General features: G+C 39.0%; 1 protein-coding gene across 2 annotated transcripts in view; it reads left to right on the plus strand.

Annotated features, from left to right (window-relative positions):
• Positions 1 to 18,761, plus strand: part of ARHGAP10 (Rho GTPase activating protein 10) — a 145,189-nt gene that overhangs the window by 47,432 nt on the left and 78,996 nt on the right. The window contains exons 4-8 of one of the 2 annotated variants that reach the window (XM_042049978.1): positions 5,841 to 5,912; positions 9,150 to 9,251; positions 12,234 to 12,344; positions 14,395 to 14,499; positions 18,155 to 18,284. In XM_042049978.1, the coding sequence (XP_041905912.1) occupies positions 5,841 to 5,912; positions 9,150 to 9,251; positions 12,234 to 12,344; positions 14,395 to 14,499; positions 18,155 to 18,284 (520 nt within the window). The remainder of the gene's footprint in view (positions 1 to 5,840; positions 5,913 to 9,149; positions 9,252 to 12,233; positions 12,345 to 14,394; positions 14,500 to 18,154; positions 18,285 to 18,761) is intronic. The other variant, XM_042049979.1, reaches the window with a different exon arrangement.

Raw genomic sequence — 18,761 nt, forward strand, 5'->3', positions numbered from 1 at the left:
TAGCTGTCAGTAAATAATCTTTACTAAACCCCACTGTCTGTTTAATGATCTTTTTTAAAGGAAATTATTTCTTGTTTTCTTATGATACCAATCTGATTTTGGAGGCCAGCAGTTTCATGACAAGAGAATCAATGCAGGCAGCATTTCAGAGCAGGGCATAGCAGATAGATCACCCTTTTAGCTGTCTGTCCTCTAGGTCAGTCATGAACTTCCAGGAAATGAATGGGAAATAACTTTTCACTAGAAGGGTGAACTCAGGAGTCCTGCTGTTGTATTTCCTGTAAGTCAAGGCTGCTGTTTTTGGAAGAATTAGGAAGTGCAGAGCACAGGATTCTGCCTGTACTGATGTTTGTGAGGCTCAATGGTCTAGGAAATTCCCCGTGAAACAGTCTGAGAAACTTCTTGTCGTCTTAGCAAACCCTGAGGGGTAGTTTTCTGGAACACCTCATTCTGAGGTGATGTGTTTTGTTACAGATGCCTCCTGGTGCTTCAGTAGTGCACAAAATACGTTGTCTCCGAGTCAGATGTATCACTTGTCCACTCAGCTCTTTTGTTACCAGATGGCTTCCTCCACAGCAAATGAATCCACAGCCAACGGATGTCACTTCTTTTTTACAGGCTCTGCACCCATGCAAATGCACACAAGTATTAATGTGCTATGAGACCTCCTTAAAAATCCTTTAGTCTATATACTACAGGCCTTCTAAAAACCAAAAACCTTCTATGTCTGTATTCCCAATGTGTGGCTGAGGCCCTTTCATTACCTAAGATTGTAAAGCTACAGGGAAAGCTCTAGAGCAGGGAGAAAATCCAGACACATTTACTAGAAGAAAAATTGATTTGAAAATGAAAGAATGAGCCTTGGGTGTGGGTTGCACTGTCTGCAGTCATCAGTGCTCCTAAATACACTAAGCTAAATAAAATGAATACAAAGCCAGGGCTGACGAGTGGTTAGAGAGACACCTCTCTGTCTGTAGGGCTGGAAGGGGAGGATTGGCTGTGCAGCTAACTGGGGGCATGTGTAACTATAAGAGCGAATCATATTCTCATGGGAAAAGAAAGAATAGAGATTCAGGCTTTCCAAGTAACATCTGATGTCTTCAGCAGTGGAGTTGTATCTGCAGAGTTTCATAATACAGGCTTTCAGGCATAGGTCTTAATGCTTTGAGAAATTTCAGTAGCAAATCACTATGTGAAGTAGGAAAGCTTTTTTGGAAAAATAGTATTTTTTATATATTTCTCTCACTCCCAACACTGGAGGTATCAGAATTGTCTTTTTTATTAGGCTGCATGGTGCATTTTCTTAGGAAAAACACAACTGTATCCTCTGTAAGTAGAAGAGCAGCTGTAGTGGTAAATGTCTTTATTGGGAAGTAAACTTCTTTATTTAGCAGCATTGTCAACTATTTTGTAATTGAATCACTGCTAGGTATGTCTTCCTTTCTGCCTTCTCTGTTGCCCTCACTAAGGCAAAGCTTCCTTCCCAGGTCTGGTTTCATTGACACTTGCTCAGTCTCATGAGCTTTGCCTTACTGACTTGGTGGCCTCCCTTGTCACTTTGTTGAGGGGAGAAGCAATCCTGCCCCTGACTACAAATAAATCATTCCAGATGGTATGCTGAGAAACTAAACCCCCTCTTTTATGCAAGGCATCTAATCTGCATTCCAGTTCCTGAGATGGGAATTGGGATCTCCGCAATCCCATGTTGCTGTGCAGTCTGCAGGAAGGTGTGTGTTCATGGCTTCGGTTTTTTTTCCTTTCTCAGCAAACCTGGTTTTTTATGGGAGAATGCTTCGATTCAGAATGGAGCAGAGTCAGGATACGTATTTACCTCACCACCAGAGCTGTTGATGAGCAGTGTGTAATTTCCAGTGCTTCCAGTAAAGGCTGACCTCTAAAGACATTTTTAGGAGGGAGCCTGGGAGGCCAGTGCTGCATTTGTCTAATAACAAACTTTGATTAACTTAGATTGGTTTAACCTTTTTAGCCACTGAACTTTGGGGAGAGCTCTTGTGGGTTGCTACTCCCTTACAGGCCATGCAAGCAGCCTTCCTCCTCTGCAATATAAGCCTGGTTGTGCCTGGAAAGGGAGCGGGAACTTAGGGAACCTGCTCTTGTTGACTGCAGGAGAAAGCAGGAAAAAGAGCATTGAATGCTGGTGCCTGATCTTGTGTCAGGTTACAGTGCACAGGAGGAGGTGTTGGGAGAAGCAGTTTCTCCCTAAACACCTCTATTCCCACCTTTTCTGGGAAGGGAAGAAGTGACAGTCCAAATGGAGTCATCTCATGGACTGGCACTGTCTGCTCAGTGACCTGTTGGATCTTGTTGACTTGGCTGAGGAAGTATCCAACAGCTGTGAATGAGCTTGCTAATGGATTTAGCCTGCGCCTTTGAGGGCTGCAGTTGGAAAGAGTGCTTGGGGCTCCTTAATCTATGGCCTGTTACTTACTCCTTTGGAGGAAAGGGAGCTGGAAAAGGCATGATTATCACAATTCTGTACAACTTCTCTGCCTGAGCAAGTGGAGTTTTGTAAAGGCATCTGTAATAGATAGATAGACACAAAGCTGACAGCGTGCTTCAGGATGTTGGAAATGTTGGATGCTGTGATCTTCTGAGGTGGTGATGGCACTGATGATTTTATTGCTGATATTGCTAGGTTTATGCTCAAGTTAATTCTTTGACCTTTCTGTAGGTGCTGCAAACAGAGCAGGAGTAATGTAAGCTAGTTTGAGACTGACTGCCCGAGACACGTGTGCACATCGGGTTAAACATTTCTTAAAGCATTCCTGAGACTTTGACATTAGCAAAGCTGGTTAAGATACTGTTACCTGAGACATGACCTCGTTAGATTGATTCACTTACGACTTGCATGCCACCGTTTGCCTGCCAGATATGATTGAACATATATTTGTTTCACACAGGTTTGGATAGATCAGAGAAGTAAAGAAAGGGATTTTTAAATGTCCTTTTAAATAGTACATTCCTGTCATAATCTGTCAGGATTAGAGAAGTCGAGGATGAAAAGGAGTGTAAGAGTCAAGACAGAAGTTGAAAAAGAAAGGAACGTCTAGTTTCATATTAATAAACTTAAATACCTAGTTTAACTTTGCTGGAAATTTTATATTTTAACATGGTTCTAGTTGTTAAGGAAGGTAAAAGTGATAATTACAAATATATTGAAGCAATCCCTCGCTTATTTCCTATTTGCTGATTTGTTATCTATGGCTTAAAATAGAGTGGTTTTGTGTTTCCAAGTTATAAATAAGCTAAGAATGAATAGCAGTGTAAATAATGCTTTTGTTCTATAAGTAAGAATACATCTTTTTGTAACTTTTCATGACAAGCACTGGATTCTGCGTACTGGAAAACAATAGGAATTTAATCTATTTTGTTTAATCTTAATTTTTAACCTCTCTATTTAATCTTGCATTGGATGTATTTTAATTATGAACTTTGGTTTTGTTTCCATCATTCAGAAGAGCATCTCTGTAATTCACTGTTGAATTTACCAGTCTTGTATTTTAACATATGGCCTGGTATAAAGCTCCGTGAGAATGACCAAAGATCTGCAAAATCTCACTCCACCCAGAAGTAATCAAGAGTTCTGTTATTTAACCTAGGCACAGAAAGCAAAAGGGGTGACAAATCATAAGTACCTTTATGGCAGGCACCTGGGGATGCATCTGTTAACAAAAGTTTAAGTTGTGCAAAATGAGAGATGTCTCTCTTGGAAGGAGGGGAAGCTTGTTTTTCATTTAATGAAAGAATTACTGGCATATCATCCCACTGGCAGCAGTGGAATCTGCTTGTTGGCAGTCACTGAAGAGAACATCCCATTTTGATTTAAAGATTATTTTCTGCTTCAAACAAATTCCTGTAGTGGTTCCCATGGTTAATACTGCACAGGAGTAGCAGAGTGATTTATAGTCAGCCTTGCTGCTCTATGAAGCACAGCCTTTTATGCATATATTTTCCTTTTTTTTAAAAATTTTCCTTTGTTGCATCAAGGTGCTATGGCTTTCTTTGACTTGGACTTTGTGTTCAGCATACATTCAATGCCTGTTAACCTTACACTTTTTTATGTAAAAGTTCAAACAACTAATAAGCAACTTGTCATTTGTTAATTATATTTAACCCTTAAACCATGTGAGTGCTCAGTTGCTACCTTGAAATGCTTTGAAATGATTCCAGTAACTGTGGTGCTCTGCCTTGGGGAAGCTTTTGTCATCCTCTCTGAGTTTTCCTCTGAGGCGCTTTCTCCTTCAGTTTGTTAGTACACAGAAACAACTTAAAGTTTTCTAATGTGGAGGGACTGATTATGTGGTTTCCATGCTCTCCAGTCTGACTTGAGAGTTCTTCCTTTTCCTGTTGCTCCCACCAAGGGTGCACTGAAGGTTTTTGGCAAAATCAGGAAATGGATGCAGAAAGAAGTTTTGTGCTGAGAAAAAGTGCTCTGAAGTTAGGATGTAGCTGTTACATGGATGACTGTGCAACACCCAGTTTGGCCCAGACTTGCCAGCTATTTGGGTTTCCAGCTAGCTCCAGGTTAGTGTGCTGTGCTGGCCGTTTAGAAATGTGGGTTGCTGTGGTTACAGTGAATTGGCAGGATGACTCCCACAGTAATCCCTCATGGCTCCAGGGATGGGTGGGAGCAGACAGTGCTGTTCAGATTTGTGTGGTGCCAGATTTCCAGTACATCCCGTGTGTGTTTTACGATAAGAATTTTTCAGAAGTGTTCCAGAAGGCCGGTTTAAGCCTGTGATGTTTTATCTGAAGATTTTCACTATAAAAGGAGGGGAAAGGGGAGGAAGGAGAGAGAAAGGCTTCTGTTGTATGTCAGAGAGTTCTGCCTGAACTCTTGGCATCTTAGCCCAGTGGATGTGCTAAGCCCAGCCCTGGGCATGGTTAGCTCTGTGGGTCTGCCTTAGGAGTGACCAGAAGGGTCCCACTTGCTCCTCCACATCTGCAATACTCTTGCCATCTTTTCCATGCTGCTGTTATGTTCAAAAAATACCAGCCTTTCCTGAAATGTCAAATTTAAAAAAAAAAATTTAAGTATTGTTTGCACCAAACAGAACCCTGCTCCATCTTCAGTGACATTTCATGTTAATTAGTAGCTGTGCAGATCCAATAAGCTACAGTTTTCTGTCTTATGATGGAATATTGTGTCCTTCTTTTTTCTCTTTACTATGGCCATGAGGCTTTATATCATAAGTGCACTGGTGGATGCTCACCCAGTCAGCTCAACCTCTTGTTTATTGACTTTGTACCTCTTGATTTTGTAACTTAGCTTAACTTAAGGTCTTATTAACGTACTTCAGTGCGTAAATATTTGGAGATTTGTATCAATGCCTAATGGTGCTAACTATGTCTTAAAAGATTATTATTTGCTACTCACTGGTCTATTCTGCAGTTGTTTGTAGTGCTTCTTGTTGCAGAAATTTTTGCATCCCCTAGTGAAACTCAGTTGTCCTCTGTCTCATTCTGGTGTTCAGGCATTGAAGCCTTCAACCTGATCTGCAAGACTGGCACAAATGGAGCAGTTGCAGTTTGGGTGCAACCTGGAAATTTCTGCATTTGTTTTAAATTTAATTTTCCTGATAGTGGATTGAATTAGAGGATAGAAATTCTGTAAGCTTGAATGAACTCAGAGATGTGATTTTTTTTTTTTTTTTTTTTTTTTTTTTTTTTTTTTTTTTTTTTTTTGAGTTAGAAGTCCTAACTTGCATGCTTCTGTTATTTTACCCCAGAACCTGCTTGCTTTTTTCTTTTTATTGCTGATGCTGATGTGACTCATCAATCTGGCTACAGAAACCTAACCCATGCTTTTTTTTCTTTAGGCACTCAGTGTTACTGAAACTCTGATCAAACCTTTGGAAAGATTTAGGAAAGAGCAGCTAGGAGCTGTAAAGGTTTGTCCTTCCTTGCCTTTATAAGTTTGCTTATTTTCCCTACTTGGATTGCATTGTATTAATGACATGTAATTGGCAGAAACATATTGTTGCTGGTATTTCATCTGTTCACACTTTTTTTGTTTCTACTTTGAGAACTTGCTTCAGAAACAAATGGAATGTTTTAAGAAGAGAAGAATGTGTCCTTTCCCTTCCTCCTCCCCACCTTCCTTATCTCCTATGTCTGGAGTAGGAATAATCCTGCTAACAACCTTCCCCCCTTCCTAATGGGTAACCCTGTTCTGCTTTGTGTTTGCTTGCAGTTGCACAATGAGAGGCTGAAAAATATTAACTACCTAAAGAAGCTTGCTCATCCATATGCTTTTAACTGCACTTTTGCCACCTGCAAGTGAAAATTGCCTTTATTTAATTTTTTGTTTTGAATAAATAACTCATTGGCTCTGTATGCATGGAACTAATAGGGGTGAAGAGACTAAGGACAAGATCTCATTCAAAGTGTTTTTGATGAAAGTGTTTGGTAATTTTTTTAAGATTGTCACTAAGTTGTGTATATTTAAAAAAAGGCAAAGTAAGCTTCATGGATTAAGTGCAGACTAGATTTGGATAAAAGTAACAAGGACAAATTTGTACCTGTCTACCTTCCTTTTTGCAGTAAGATATTTAAGTGCTTATTAAAAAAATAAAAAAGAAAAGAAACCAGCATTTTATTGTACCCTTCTGTTGTAAAATTCAATACATTTTCAAAATACTCGCATATGTTTTATTTTATAATTTCATGATTTCATCACTAGTGATATATAAGACAATGTTTCACTTATGAGAGCACTATACATTTTGACTTTGGCATTTTGACTTTTAACATGTTCTGCGTATGATTTCAGTGTTCACGAACTGAAAATGCTCTGTTGATCATAAATCCTCTCAGCTCAATGGTACAATGAGCTTTGTGTAATTTTATGGACTTGAGAGAAGTATATTAGGTGACCCAACCAACACACAATAAAAACTTGGACTGTAATATAGCCAGTCTTCCAAGGAAAGAGGGAATTTGTTCTGAATGTAACCTATTGTCACAGAAGCAGCTGTGTCATGAATGCATTATTTCAGCAGTATTTTTGCTGTGAAAGAATATTGCTGTTTTTTTGGGGTGAGAACCCCTACGCCTTTAAATTATCTTATATCTTCACTCATTTCCTAGTCAGAATTCTCTCCCTGATTCTTCTAACACAAATTACATTCACGCAGTCTACATCTCCCATTTTGTTTGGATGGATGTTTCTTCCTTGTGTCCCTGCACACTGTGTCTGTGAAGCTGTAGCTTTTATTTCTGATCTAGACCTTTTTTTTTGCACAGAATTCTTAATGACCTTTAAATAGAAGTCTTATATAATTGTAGAATATTTAAATAAAAACCCTCTAAAATTATTCAGCTCTTGGAATATTCTTAACTGAATAATTATTCAGTGTCATCAAAGCACTGGCACTGGAAGTATAACTCTGCTTAGCTCTGAAAACCGGGCTATGGCATCTAGTGGTGAAATATATCTGCAGCATTGTGTAGTATTTGCTTTAGGAAAGATTTACGCTCTACCATTACAAAATAAAAGTTGAATCTGCTGCCTCAGGTTTTTTCTGCATCTTACATCTCCTGCTGATGAAATGGTCTGAGTTAAGCTTAAGAAGAAAAAGAACAGAAGGAAAGTTTAGCTTCACAGAGCTGGAAGCTGAGACCCTTATTGAATTACCCCTTAGTGAAAGGTGTTGCTGCACTAATCCTGAGCTACGTGTGTAAAGTTTCTGGCTTTGCCTATTAAGAAGTTAAGAGAACTCTCTTCTTTTTTTCTGGGAGCATTCAAATGTTCACCACATCAATGGAAATTTTGCTAATATAAACATAAAGATTCACCTCCTTCCCTGCACTCCACTTTCTTCCTCATTCCATGTTGCTAATATGTTATCGCTTATCTCCCTGATACCATACACATATCTTCATGTTTCTCAGTTGATAACAAATATTGTGGCTCCTTTTTTAAAGGAAATTCTGAGTCTCATAATGGGGGGAAAAAAATTTTCATGAAAGTCCTTGCTGAGAAGCAATCCTAAACAGCCTCTTTAATGTAATGCCATCTTCAGAATGTAAGAGCTCAGAGAACAAGAATGTGTCTCTCTTATAACATAGTATATATAGTATTATTCAAAATGAAAGGTTAGGAGGAGAAAAAAAGAGCAATTATGTCTGTAGAGTTTAACCAGGGGTTTGGGTAGAATACATTTAAATGTGATTTCAAATCTACAGAGGAGGAAAAATACTTTAATTGAACTAGTATCTTTCTGGTGAGTAAATCTGCCAGTTCTTGAATATGTAATTAAATACTTGATTTTACTTACTTGAGGTTATTTTCAACTGCAATTAGATATACTAAAAATAGCTTCAAAACTGGTTGGTTGAATTCATGAATATTGATTTTTGCCTTAATACACTGTGTTAGGAAACTGGAACTGAAGAATCAATTTGTTTTACGATATCTTCTACTATATTAGATTCAGAAACTCAGATTTCCTAAAAAAAAAAAAAAGTAATGACTGTCCCTCTTCCAATACATTGCTTTTGGTGGCTGGAGAAATGGATTTGCATTGTGCAAATGATAGTCATATGTGTCTGTGAGAGTTTCTCTTTTGATACTATGGTATTAAGTTTTATGGATATTTTAATTTTTATTGTTTTTTTGTCATGGGCACGATAAAATTCAGGTAGAAACAGGAATTTAGCACAGAGGTCGTTGTATAGCTTTAAAATGGAGAAAACCTTTTGAATATAGAGGTGTATTTGCTTTGGGCTTTGAGCTGTTGGAACTTTTCCCTTGTGAATTTTAGAAAGGTTATTTTTTTCAGTGAAACTGGTGTTTCCATTGAAGTCCTCTATTCAAAACCAAGGTGGTGTGGGTGATCCCTGAAAGTAATGAAATATACAATACGTCAAGAGGAGGTCAGGTTTTTTGCTTTTTTTAACTTAGAAGATGTAAGCATCTGTGTAATAAGCTACACCATAGTGATGTGATAGGATTTCATTTCAAGTTAGCCTTTAAATTAATTTTTTAAATGACATGGAGCATATTTTTCTCTACTTACTGGAACTATGACATTTTTTTCTCTTTGTTCCTGATGAACTAGAATTTTAAAGAAGAAAAATAGTACACTTTTATATTTACATGGTTGCCACTTTGTTTCTGTGTCTAGGAGGAAAAGAAGAAGTTTGATAAAGAGACAGAGAAGAACTACAGTTTGTTGGAGAAACATTTGAATTTATCAGCTAAGAAGAAGGAGCTACAATTACAAGAGGTATTGTTGCCTCTCTTTTTTTTATAGGGTATAGGTAAATATACTTAAATGCAGAAACAGCATTCTCAGTGGTAAAACAAAAAAAAATTTCTCATCCGGAAAGGTTGGTGAGAAAATCAGTATTTGCTGAACTTAGTACCTCCACCATTTTCCAAATCAGGGGGTCTGTGTGTGTACAAAGCCCTGAGCATCATGTCATTTTTATATATAATTAAGGGAAGAGCTAAGTGCAAACATACTGTGAAAAACTCTGCATTTCTTACAGGGCTTTGCCATTGCTGTGATTTGCATTGCATTGTGCCTATTGACTAAGTGTCCTGTGATAATACTTCATGCAGAGGACAGCAAGACTTTTATTCCCAAATAAAGTGGGTCTGTGCCATTTCTTTTTCTGCCATTTTGAAGATTTGTTTTGGGATTTTCTTGAGTAGTGCTATAAAAAATTTGTTGACAATTTATAACTGATAGATCTGTTTTGCCTGGCATTCCTTCTGCCCCTCTGGGTTTATTATCATCATCAACTTATTTGTAATAGTTTTTGTTTCTGGAGCAACAGCAAATAGTATGTGAGAAGACTGCAGAGAAAACTTGCAGACACTTGCTGTAGCCAAAAGGGGTTTTTTTTCCCCCAGATATGTCTGAATTATTAGTGCCTAGAGTATAAAAAACCTTAATATTTTCTTCATATATAGCTCCGGTCCCTGCCCTCTACCCCATCTCAAATATTCTATGCCATTTTTCATAAAAATGGTTAATGTAACTGGCAGAGTTACCCAGGAACTTCTCTGCTCTTGAGTATCCGTAGGATGTCACTTCACCATGCTGCATTTGCAACATAGACCCTCAAATGTGTAAACAAGTGTCTTTTGGGGAGTTGAGTTGTCCCAGTGAAGGTACTGGGCATGGCTCATGTGTCAGGACCTGTACTTTTATCAAATTGATCGGCTGCCAAAGAACTTGACACAGAGAAAATGATAAAGGGCTGATTATGATCGCTTGATGAAATGTGGTTCTCGATATCAAATCTGAAATGGGACCTAAGCTCAATGGAAAAATACATAATGCCTGTAAGAGGCATTTTGAAGCTGTATCAAATATAGCCTGAAGCTTTAGAGCGTGTGGGAAATCTAGAATGGGCAAACAGATTTGTTGTAAATGTCCTTCAAAGTTTCATGAGCAAAAATTCTTCAGTCAGGCTCTTGCATTTGTATATTTAATTCTGAGGTATAAATTTATAAACAATTTAAAGAAAAAAGGTCCTTGCAGCATGTTGTCAGAGGAAGTAGTAGGAAACAATTTCTTGCACAAGCTTAGAGAATAGGAGTATATGATTGCATTGTAATGTATATAATTTAGTTTTATTCATTTTAGTTGTGTCAGTTCCTGACTGGAGTAAATAGTGCAGGGATAAAATTGACAAAAATTTGATGAAAAACATGCCATGTTGTGGAGTGTGTCTTAACATTAACATAACTTTGGACTCTCTTGGTGGCGGGGTATTCCTGTAACTTCACTGAGGCGCAGTGTGTGTCTCACTTCTGTCTTTCTTCAGCAGTACACAAACTACAGTGCAACTTGCTGGGTGCATGGCGAGGCTCATGCCTCAAAAACTGAGAGATGTGATAATTTATTAGCAGGGAAAGTGGGATAAAACAATAAAATGGCTGTGTTGGGTATTGTATTCTGGGTTGTGTGGTGAGCCAGATGTCCTTGAAAATCCACTTCAGAGTCTCTTTCTAGGGTGTTGTGGTACCTTTCATATGCATATGATTAGAAGCTTAGCTGACAACTCAAACAATTCCTGTGTTTATAGGCTCAACTCAAACAATTCCACAGTTTATGGAATGCATCAAAATAGCGTGGCTTGTTGAAACACATTTGCTTACTGAAATACTTATCAGGGCTTTATTTATTTCATGGCATTTGTGGTCATGCCCCTTTAACTGCTGAGAGTTTTCCAGCACAGAGCAGTACAGCCAAGCACGTCTTAAGGCAAAACTGTCTTAAATCTAATTTGGCTTATCCTCTTAAAGCACAGCAGTCACTGTTCAGCCTGAAGGATGTAGTCTCAGTATTTAAGAGAGAGTCTGATAGTAAGTCTTGTCCTTTCACCTAACCCTTTCTCCACTTCCTTTTGTAATTCAGTGTAGAAGCATTTTGTATTATCTTTGTGGGTGAAGACTAAGTGTTAGTTACTTAGAGTAACCTTTTGTAGCTTTTCTTTAATGTATTTTAATAAAAGTTTCTGTCACCCAGTTTTAAGATTCATTTTAACAAATCTTACATGTACCTTAAATAATAACTTCCTAAAATAATACCTAGATGCTAGAAAGTGAAATATTTATGGGCAGATGGATGGCAGCTGAAATGTAACTGTTCAGCATCAATATGGTGTTGGCATTTCTGCAAAGCTGTCCTAAATATCAGCTGCAGGTAGTAAGGCTGCATTTCTAAATATTTGATGCTCTGTGGAAGCTGTGAAGTGTTGTACCAATAAGTGAACTTTTTTCTGTTATGTTTCTAGCTGGTCAGAATGAGCACAGGTGTGGGATGGGTACAGCAGCATTCTGGCTACTTGCAACAGTTATTTGGGTTATAGAATAAAACTTACAGCACCAGCACTGTAGTTTTCAAAAATAACATTTTCTTCCTTAATTTGACTGGAGAGATGATTTCCCCCTCTTAGATCCCTCTCTGTTTGGGCAGGTACCTTTGCAATGCTATTAAAAGTTGGATTCCCTAGAAAAGAAGCTTGAAGAGGTGTTGCTGGAAGTCTTCTAAAAAAATCTAGCCTCATCATTCAAAACAACATATGTGAAAGGGAATTGCTGCTGCTGTTTAAAAAAGTAAATGAATGATCTATGTCGTAACACATACCTCAAATATGGTGAAAATTATCTGCTTGCCACTTGTATGTGTGTGTCATCCTGAAGCTGTCTGCAAAATGTCTGTGAAACTTCATGAGGTGTGCTCTGTGTGCAGGCAGATAACCAAGTGGAGCAGAATAGGAAACACTTCTATGAGCTGTCCCTTGAGTACGTGTGCAAGTTGCAGGAGATCCAGGAGCGGAAGAAATTTGAGTGTGTGGAGCCTGTAAGTATCAGTGAATTCAACCTACTCTCCCTGCTTTCTAAGGGATGGAGGAGGAATGCAATTGGATGACAGCCAAGCTCTTTTTTCTGGAACACACAACCAATTGTGTGACTTAACAGAATTTAAACCAACTTGGTATGTCTGCACAGATTCCTGGTGCAGATAAACTTAACCAGGCATGGCAAAGTTGACCTCAGTAATTAGAGCTGATTTGGACCCACTGATGCTGATTTTGAGAAAATGTGTGAAACCTTTGTTGTACTGTAAGAAAGTCACTTCACGTTGTGAGATAGAATGGAGGATTCAAGAAGATGTTGGTGTCAGGATTCTTGCTGTGGGTTTTCTAACCAGTGAAATGTTATCGGTAACTAATGCAAAGAATCTAATTTTCATAATGAAGGTTGGGCTTAGAGGCCTGTTAATGAAGAATTGCAGGTGTAAATCAATTAAGAGTGTGCTGCTGGATGAGAAGCCCATTATTGGGTAGCCTGATGTTTAATTTCACTTGCAATTGAATCTGTGAAGAAATCAAGGGGCTTTGTTGAATTTCAATGAAAATTACATATGCACTGACCAGGCTTTCTTAAATCTATGAGAAGAACTTAGTCTAAAATTTTCTGAAATGTGTATTAGCTTGGTGGTATAAATACAAATTTATCAAACAACAAGAGAACAGTAAGTGTAATACTGAGATAAAGAGAGGATGAATTGTAGAAATGTCTTCCATTCACTCATGCTCTGAACTCTGTGCTTTTGGGCCAAGTCTGTCCTTTCATTCTGATACAATTGCTTTAATGTAATAATGAAAAAAGTTCCAAATGACCCTAGCTGGTCATTATGGAATTAATAAGAACTGTCTGTTTTAATATAGTTTATTCCCGTATGAAAAAATTGCTAAAATCCTTAAGGGGGAATAAATTACTGCAATTATTTTAACACTGTTTAAAGAATGGGAAAATGCTGTGAAAAAATGGTTGTGTGGGGGCTTTTTTGTGTAGATGTTTTGGTTTTTACTTTTTAAAAAAATTTTCCAGTTTTTAGATTTTTTTGAAATTCTAAATAGCTTTGCATTTGGTTATTGTTTCAGAACATTTGAAATTTCTTCAGAGCCAGAGTAGAGAAATGAATCTGGAAATTATGTTCTTGCAACATGTCCCTTTGTCATTTGTGAAAGCTCCTTCTGGATGGTGCTGAGCTTTATGTTGCTTAATTTGTACGTGAAGTTTACACTAGACTAGAAAGCTGAAATTATTTTGTACCAAATTCTTGCTCCCTTTTCCCTTAATAATACTTAAAGTTGATGTGGTTTTTTGCATTTTTTGAAAATGGTTTATTTGATATGACTTCAGACTTTCTTAAATACATTCTTTGGCTTGTTCTCTTTAGAGAGCTGTTCTTGCATGAGTCACTTGCTTCGTTCCAGCAGCCTTAACTAAACAGGAGAGTTAGACAGGACTACACCTCATGCTGCTTCCAGTGTAGTACAGCTTGTTTGTTCCTTTAAATTGAAACACTAAAGTCAGAATGTGCTAAGTGGATCACTTGCTGGTTCTGACAGAAGGTCAGATCTGTGCACAAAAAGCAGCAATGGGGAAAGCTTCCTTCTTCCATCGAACGAGATGACTGATGTGAAAGTCATCTCCACGTGGTCATTAGCAGAGAAGGGAATGACCAGGGAAATGGTGACTAAAAGACAGAATGATCATTTTCTCCTTGTGCACAAATGTGTTCCAGACATCACTGGTATCAGAGCAGCTGTAGGAAAACATTACTTAGGGAAGTTTGGGAACACGGGATATACATTCCCTATGGTCAAACGGAAAGTAGAGATCAGTTGTGAAATTCCAGAGAAAGGACCATCCAAAAATGTCTGTATACATAGATCATCATTTGGATTTAAATATTACTCAGAAAGTGTAGGCATTGGTGGAAACTTACTTTAAAATAATCATTTTGTCATCTCTGAGCTTTCTGAAAAAACTTGTGTGCAGCAGCTGTATTCAAGCAAATGGAGTTTTTTGTTGTAACAAATGTTTTATTTCTGTTTCAGGTGCTATCATTTTTTCAGGGTTTGTTCACTTTCTATCACCAGGGATATGAACTTGCTAAAGACTTCAATCATTACAAAATGGCCCTGCAGATAAATATACAAAATGTAAGTTGAGTCTACTTTTGTGAGTAAAATCACTCACTGAAGTTGCTGCAAGTGCAGTGTCTGTATTGCCAATACTTAGTTCCATGTGAGTGCATTGCCTGTGAATTTTGGGGATGTGGTGCCATCTCCTGGATAACAAACCACATCACTGGACAAATCATCGCTAATTCCAGCGAGTTCTTCGGAATTTCTAATAATACTGTAAAAAGCAAGTACAAAGTAAAAGGCTCCCCGCTCCTTATTTTTTCCCTTTTTTTTTTTTTTGAGAGAGAGAGAAGTAATGCAAGGATTATTTAAAAATCAATGGAATTATTTAAAAATGCATACAACACTGCATAACTCAGAGTATGGGTAATAAAATAGCAGAGTTTTCAGTGTTTTGGGTGTTCTTTGAAGTTAAGTATGTGGTGATCATGTCTGAGGGTCATTTCCCCATAGAGTGTCATTATCCATGACTAAGAAAAGGGAAGAAAAACAGCTGGTCACAGCAGTGTGGAGTTTCTGTTTGTCTTGCAGCAGCCCTTTCAGACGAGAACATCCCTGTTGGTTTGGGGTGCAGAACTGTGTGAGGAGACTTGGTGTTAGCACCCATGGTGTATTTGACAAAATGATGTGTTCCTTCAGGGACAGGCTAAGGGGGGCCACCACTAGTTTAGTGTGCCCTCACCCCAAATTACCAGGTGTGATCTGGACTGGGAGAGCAGGAAGCAAGGTGACAGGCTGAAGCAATGGGGCTGACGAGTCACTAGTCAGATGGTCTGTTTGCTTCTTGGAGATCTGTTGAAGAATAAAGCTTGCTCAGAGGAACTTGGGTGTGCCAGAGGCCTCTTGGTAGGGAGCAAACCACATACCTTACTGCAAACAATCAGTTCCTGATGGTGCATTTGTTTTGTTGACCTCTGAGGGCATCTGGAATTAAGACACAGAAACTACTTCTTGGAGAGGACAGTCTGTTTTTAGAAATGGCTTAACTAGCAGGGAAGCGGAAGGGCAGAAGAGAGGATTGCAGTTGTTGTAGTGCATAGTGATGTTATTCATGTGTCAGGATACCATTCCTTTAATTTTCTTCCTGTGTGTTCAAGTGTCAAGTTTCTGTTTGAGCTGTGCTTTGGTTTGAGAAGGGGAACTAATTAGTGGTAACTTCATAAGCAGACTTGTGGCAGAAGTCAGTGCTTGTGGGGGAAATGTCAGGCCAGACTTGCTTCTTCTCTGTGCTTAGCTTAACAGAGTGAGGAGCAGCATAGAGGGGAGCTGATGCAGGATGAAACATGAGAGGGAAGCTGTGATACAGTTTTGAAGAGCTGGGTTTCAGAATACAGATGGAAAAGAGCCAGTGGAGTGATCTGAAGAAGTGATGAGCAGTAAGAAAGTAAGCTAATCTCAGCAGCTGCATTTTCAATTGACTGAATGGTGTCACAGTGTGTCCCACCAAATTCTAAAGAGCTTGAGCTTTGCAGCTCAAGTTTTATGAATAGATAGAGGCTGTAGAGAGAAGGGAGAACAAGGCTCAACAAGTATCGAAGGTAGAAGGAAGCATTTGAAAAGACTGTGAGAGGACATGACACATTCTCCTCTGTGCTGAAGATCAACAAGACATCCCAAAGGAAAAATGAACTGGGGTTTGCCTGTGGTACAGCTGAGCTGCTGGCAGAACACTGGATTGATGTGTTAGAAATTGAAGGGTACAAGATTCAGTACAGAGAGCCTAGCTGGATACAGAGAGTGATTTAAGAGTTGCCAGTATAACTATAGTAGTAGTTGCCTTCCCTTTCATTCAGGTTGTCTTTACTGTGAGAATTATCCTATGGATTTCCTCTCCACACCCTGCCCCAAACCCTGTCCTCCTCTCACTGCCCCTCTGCCTTCCTCAAATGAAAGAAAGAAAAAGACCCACCCCAGTCTTTTAGCCCAAGCTCTAGAAAGCTGATTCTTCCAAAGTCACATTATCTTGTATGCTTGTCCTGGGGAAAAGATAGAATAGGTGAGGCAGCATTTTCAGAAAAATAAAGGTACTTTCAGCAAGCAAAAAGACACATAAGCCTTCATCTGGAACCAGTGCTTTCCTCAAAACACATGTACCAGCTGGGGAAAGTACCAGCTTGGAATTTAAATGTGTGTTTTCAGTGTTTGCTGTTCGGACAGGTGTGTATGTAGAGAAAACCAGGTATTACCATGATTGTTTTGGTTTTATTTGCTCATTGACCAATTACCAGTGCTTTTCAGACCAAACCGAAGAGTTTCTTGTGGCAGGTGTGAGCTACTCTGTTGTTTTGTGTAGTCCTGTTGTATAACTTATGAGTGGCATGGTTACTTTCTGATTGTTTTTGCTAAACAATCTGTTTATTCTGATAAATGTTTCTCTTCCAGCTGCTTGCAGACTTTGGAATAAGTGACATTCAGGAATAATAATCAACTGGACTTCTGAGGTTTTTTGGGGTTGTTTTTGCATACTTCTGCTTGCGTATGGTCAAAACATTTGGCACATATATAGTCTCAGTCTGTATATGTTATTGATGACCTTCCTGAAACTTTTTCCTCAATAACCACAGAAAACCCTCTACTTCCTGACAAGTAAGAGTCTCAAATTAAGCCAATATATGTAGTAATATTTTTCTAGGGAAATTTCAATATTCAAATTCATTTTGCAGTCAGTGTTTTACTTCCCTCTGAACAGGTCAGTGCATTGTTTTAGAAACCTACTCCAGCAGTCTGTGTGCTTTGCACAGTCACAGCAGCTGTTATCTAAAACACACATTAATTTGGAAGAATATCAGAAAAGTTGGACAGTAAATATGTATATGTCCTAAAATGGCCTGAATCATTGTCTCATTTTATAGTTATTTGTGGTGGGTTGGCCCTGGCTGGATGCCAGAGACCCACCAAAGCTGCTCTATCACTCCCCTCCTTAGCTGGAGAGTTTGTGGATTGAGATCAGGACAGGGAGACCAATTACAAGCAAAACAGACTTGACTGGGAGATGTCAGTTTAATTTAATACCAGATTAGGGTAATGAGAAATAAAACCAAGTCTTAACACACCTTTCTCCCTTCTTCCCTCAGTGGTGCAGGGGAATGAGGGTTACAGTCAGTTCGTCACATGATGCCTCTACTGCTACTTTGTCCTCAGGGGGAGGAATCCTGACACTCTTCCCCTGCTCCAGCATGAGGTCTCTCCCACTTGAGAGAGTCCTCCATGGGCTTATCCAATGTGAGTCCTTCACATGGGCTGCAGGGGCACAGCTGCCTCACCATGGTCTGCCCCATGGGCTGCAGGGGAATCTCGGCTCCAGCACCTGGAGCACCTCCTGCCCCTCCTTCTGCACTGACCTTGGTGCAGAGCTGTTCCTCTCACATATTCTCACTCCACTCTTTGGCTGCAGTTGGCACTGTGTGGGTTCTCCCTCTTAAATGCATTATCCCAGAGGCTCCACCATGGTCACTGATCAGTGGCTGGTCCGTCTTGGAGCTGGCTGGCACTGGCTTTGTGGGACATAGAAGAAGCTTCTATCACCTTCTCACAGAGGCCCCCTCTGTAGTCCCCCATCACCAAAACCTTGCTGTGCAAACCCAGTACGTGATTACAACTCCTATCTGCCAGGAAGAGCAAGTCTTTCTTCCATTCTCTTTACCAAAGGCTTTTTGCTGTCTCGTTTTAGACACGAAATCGTTTTGAAGGAACAAGGTCAGAGGTAGAGGAGCTCATGAACAAGATCAGAAGAAATCCTCAGGAGCACAAAAGAGCAAATCACTTCACGATGGAAGGCTACCTCTATGTACAGGAGAAAAGTAAGGTGTATTTTGCATTCCACAGTGCCCATATTGGGTGTGTCTATCATTCCCATGATACTGATTTTTGGGCACACAGGCAAGTCTTATCTCTACAGGCAACATGAAGGTGCAAAGAATTTACAGTTGATTAAAGACTCATCTGAGTAAATGTTTTAAGTCTCTAATAGCATTGTTACTGTGGCTCATAAAAAGAATAGGAAGCTGAAAATGTGACAGTTTGTAGTGAAAGTGACTGAATTCTGGGAAGTTTTGTTTGACCAAAAAATGGATTTCATCTTATTTTTAATCCCTTACCAATGGTCTCTCCTAGAACTGTCAAAGATTTGTTGTCAGCCACCAACATGAGTTGTCAAATTAGCCTCAGAAAATTGGGCTAGATGAGTATAATGAAATTGAGTGTCATTTCCTTGATTCATTGATACACTTTCATTACCTAATTGTGATGATAGGGTCAAATAAAGCAGGCTATATGTT

This window comes from Corvus kubaryi, unplaced genomic scaffold (genome assembly GCF_017639235.1).
Source record: "Corvus kubaryi isolate FWS band 111438036 unplaced genomic scaffold, C.kubaryi_AGA036_p1.0 71, whole genome shotgun sequence".
Lineage (NCBI taxonomy): Eukaryota > Metazoa > Chordata > Aves > Passeriformes > Corvidae > Corvus > Corvus kubaryi.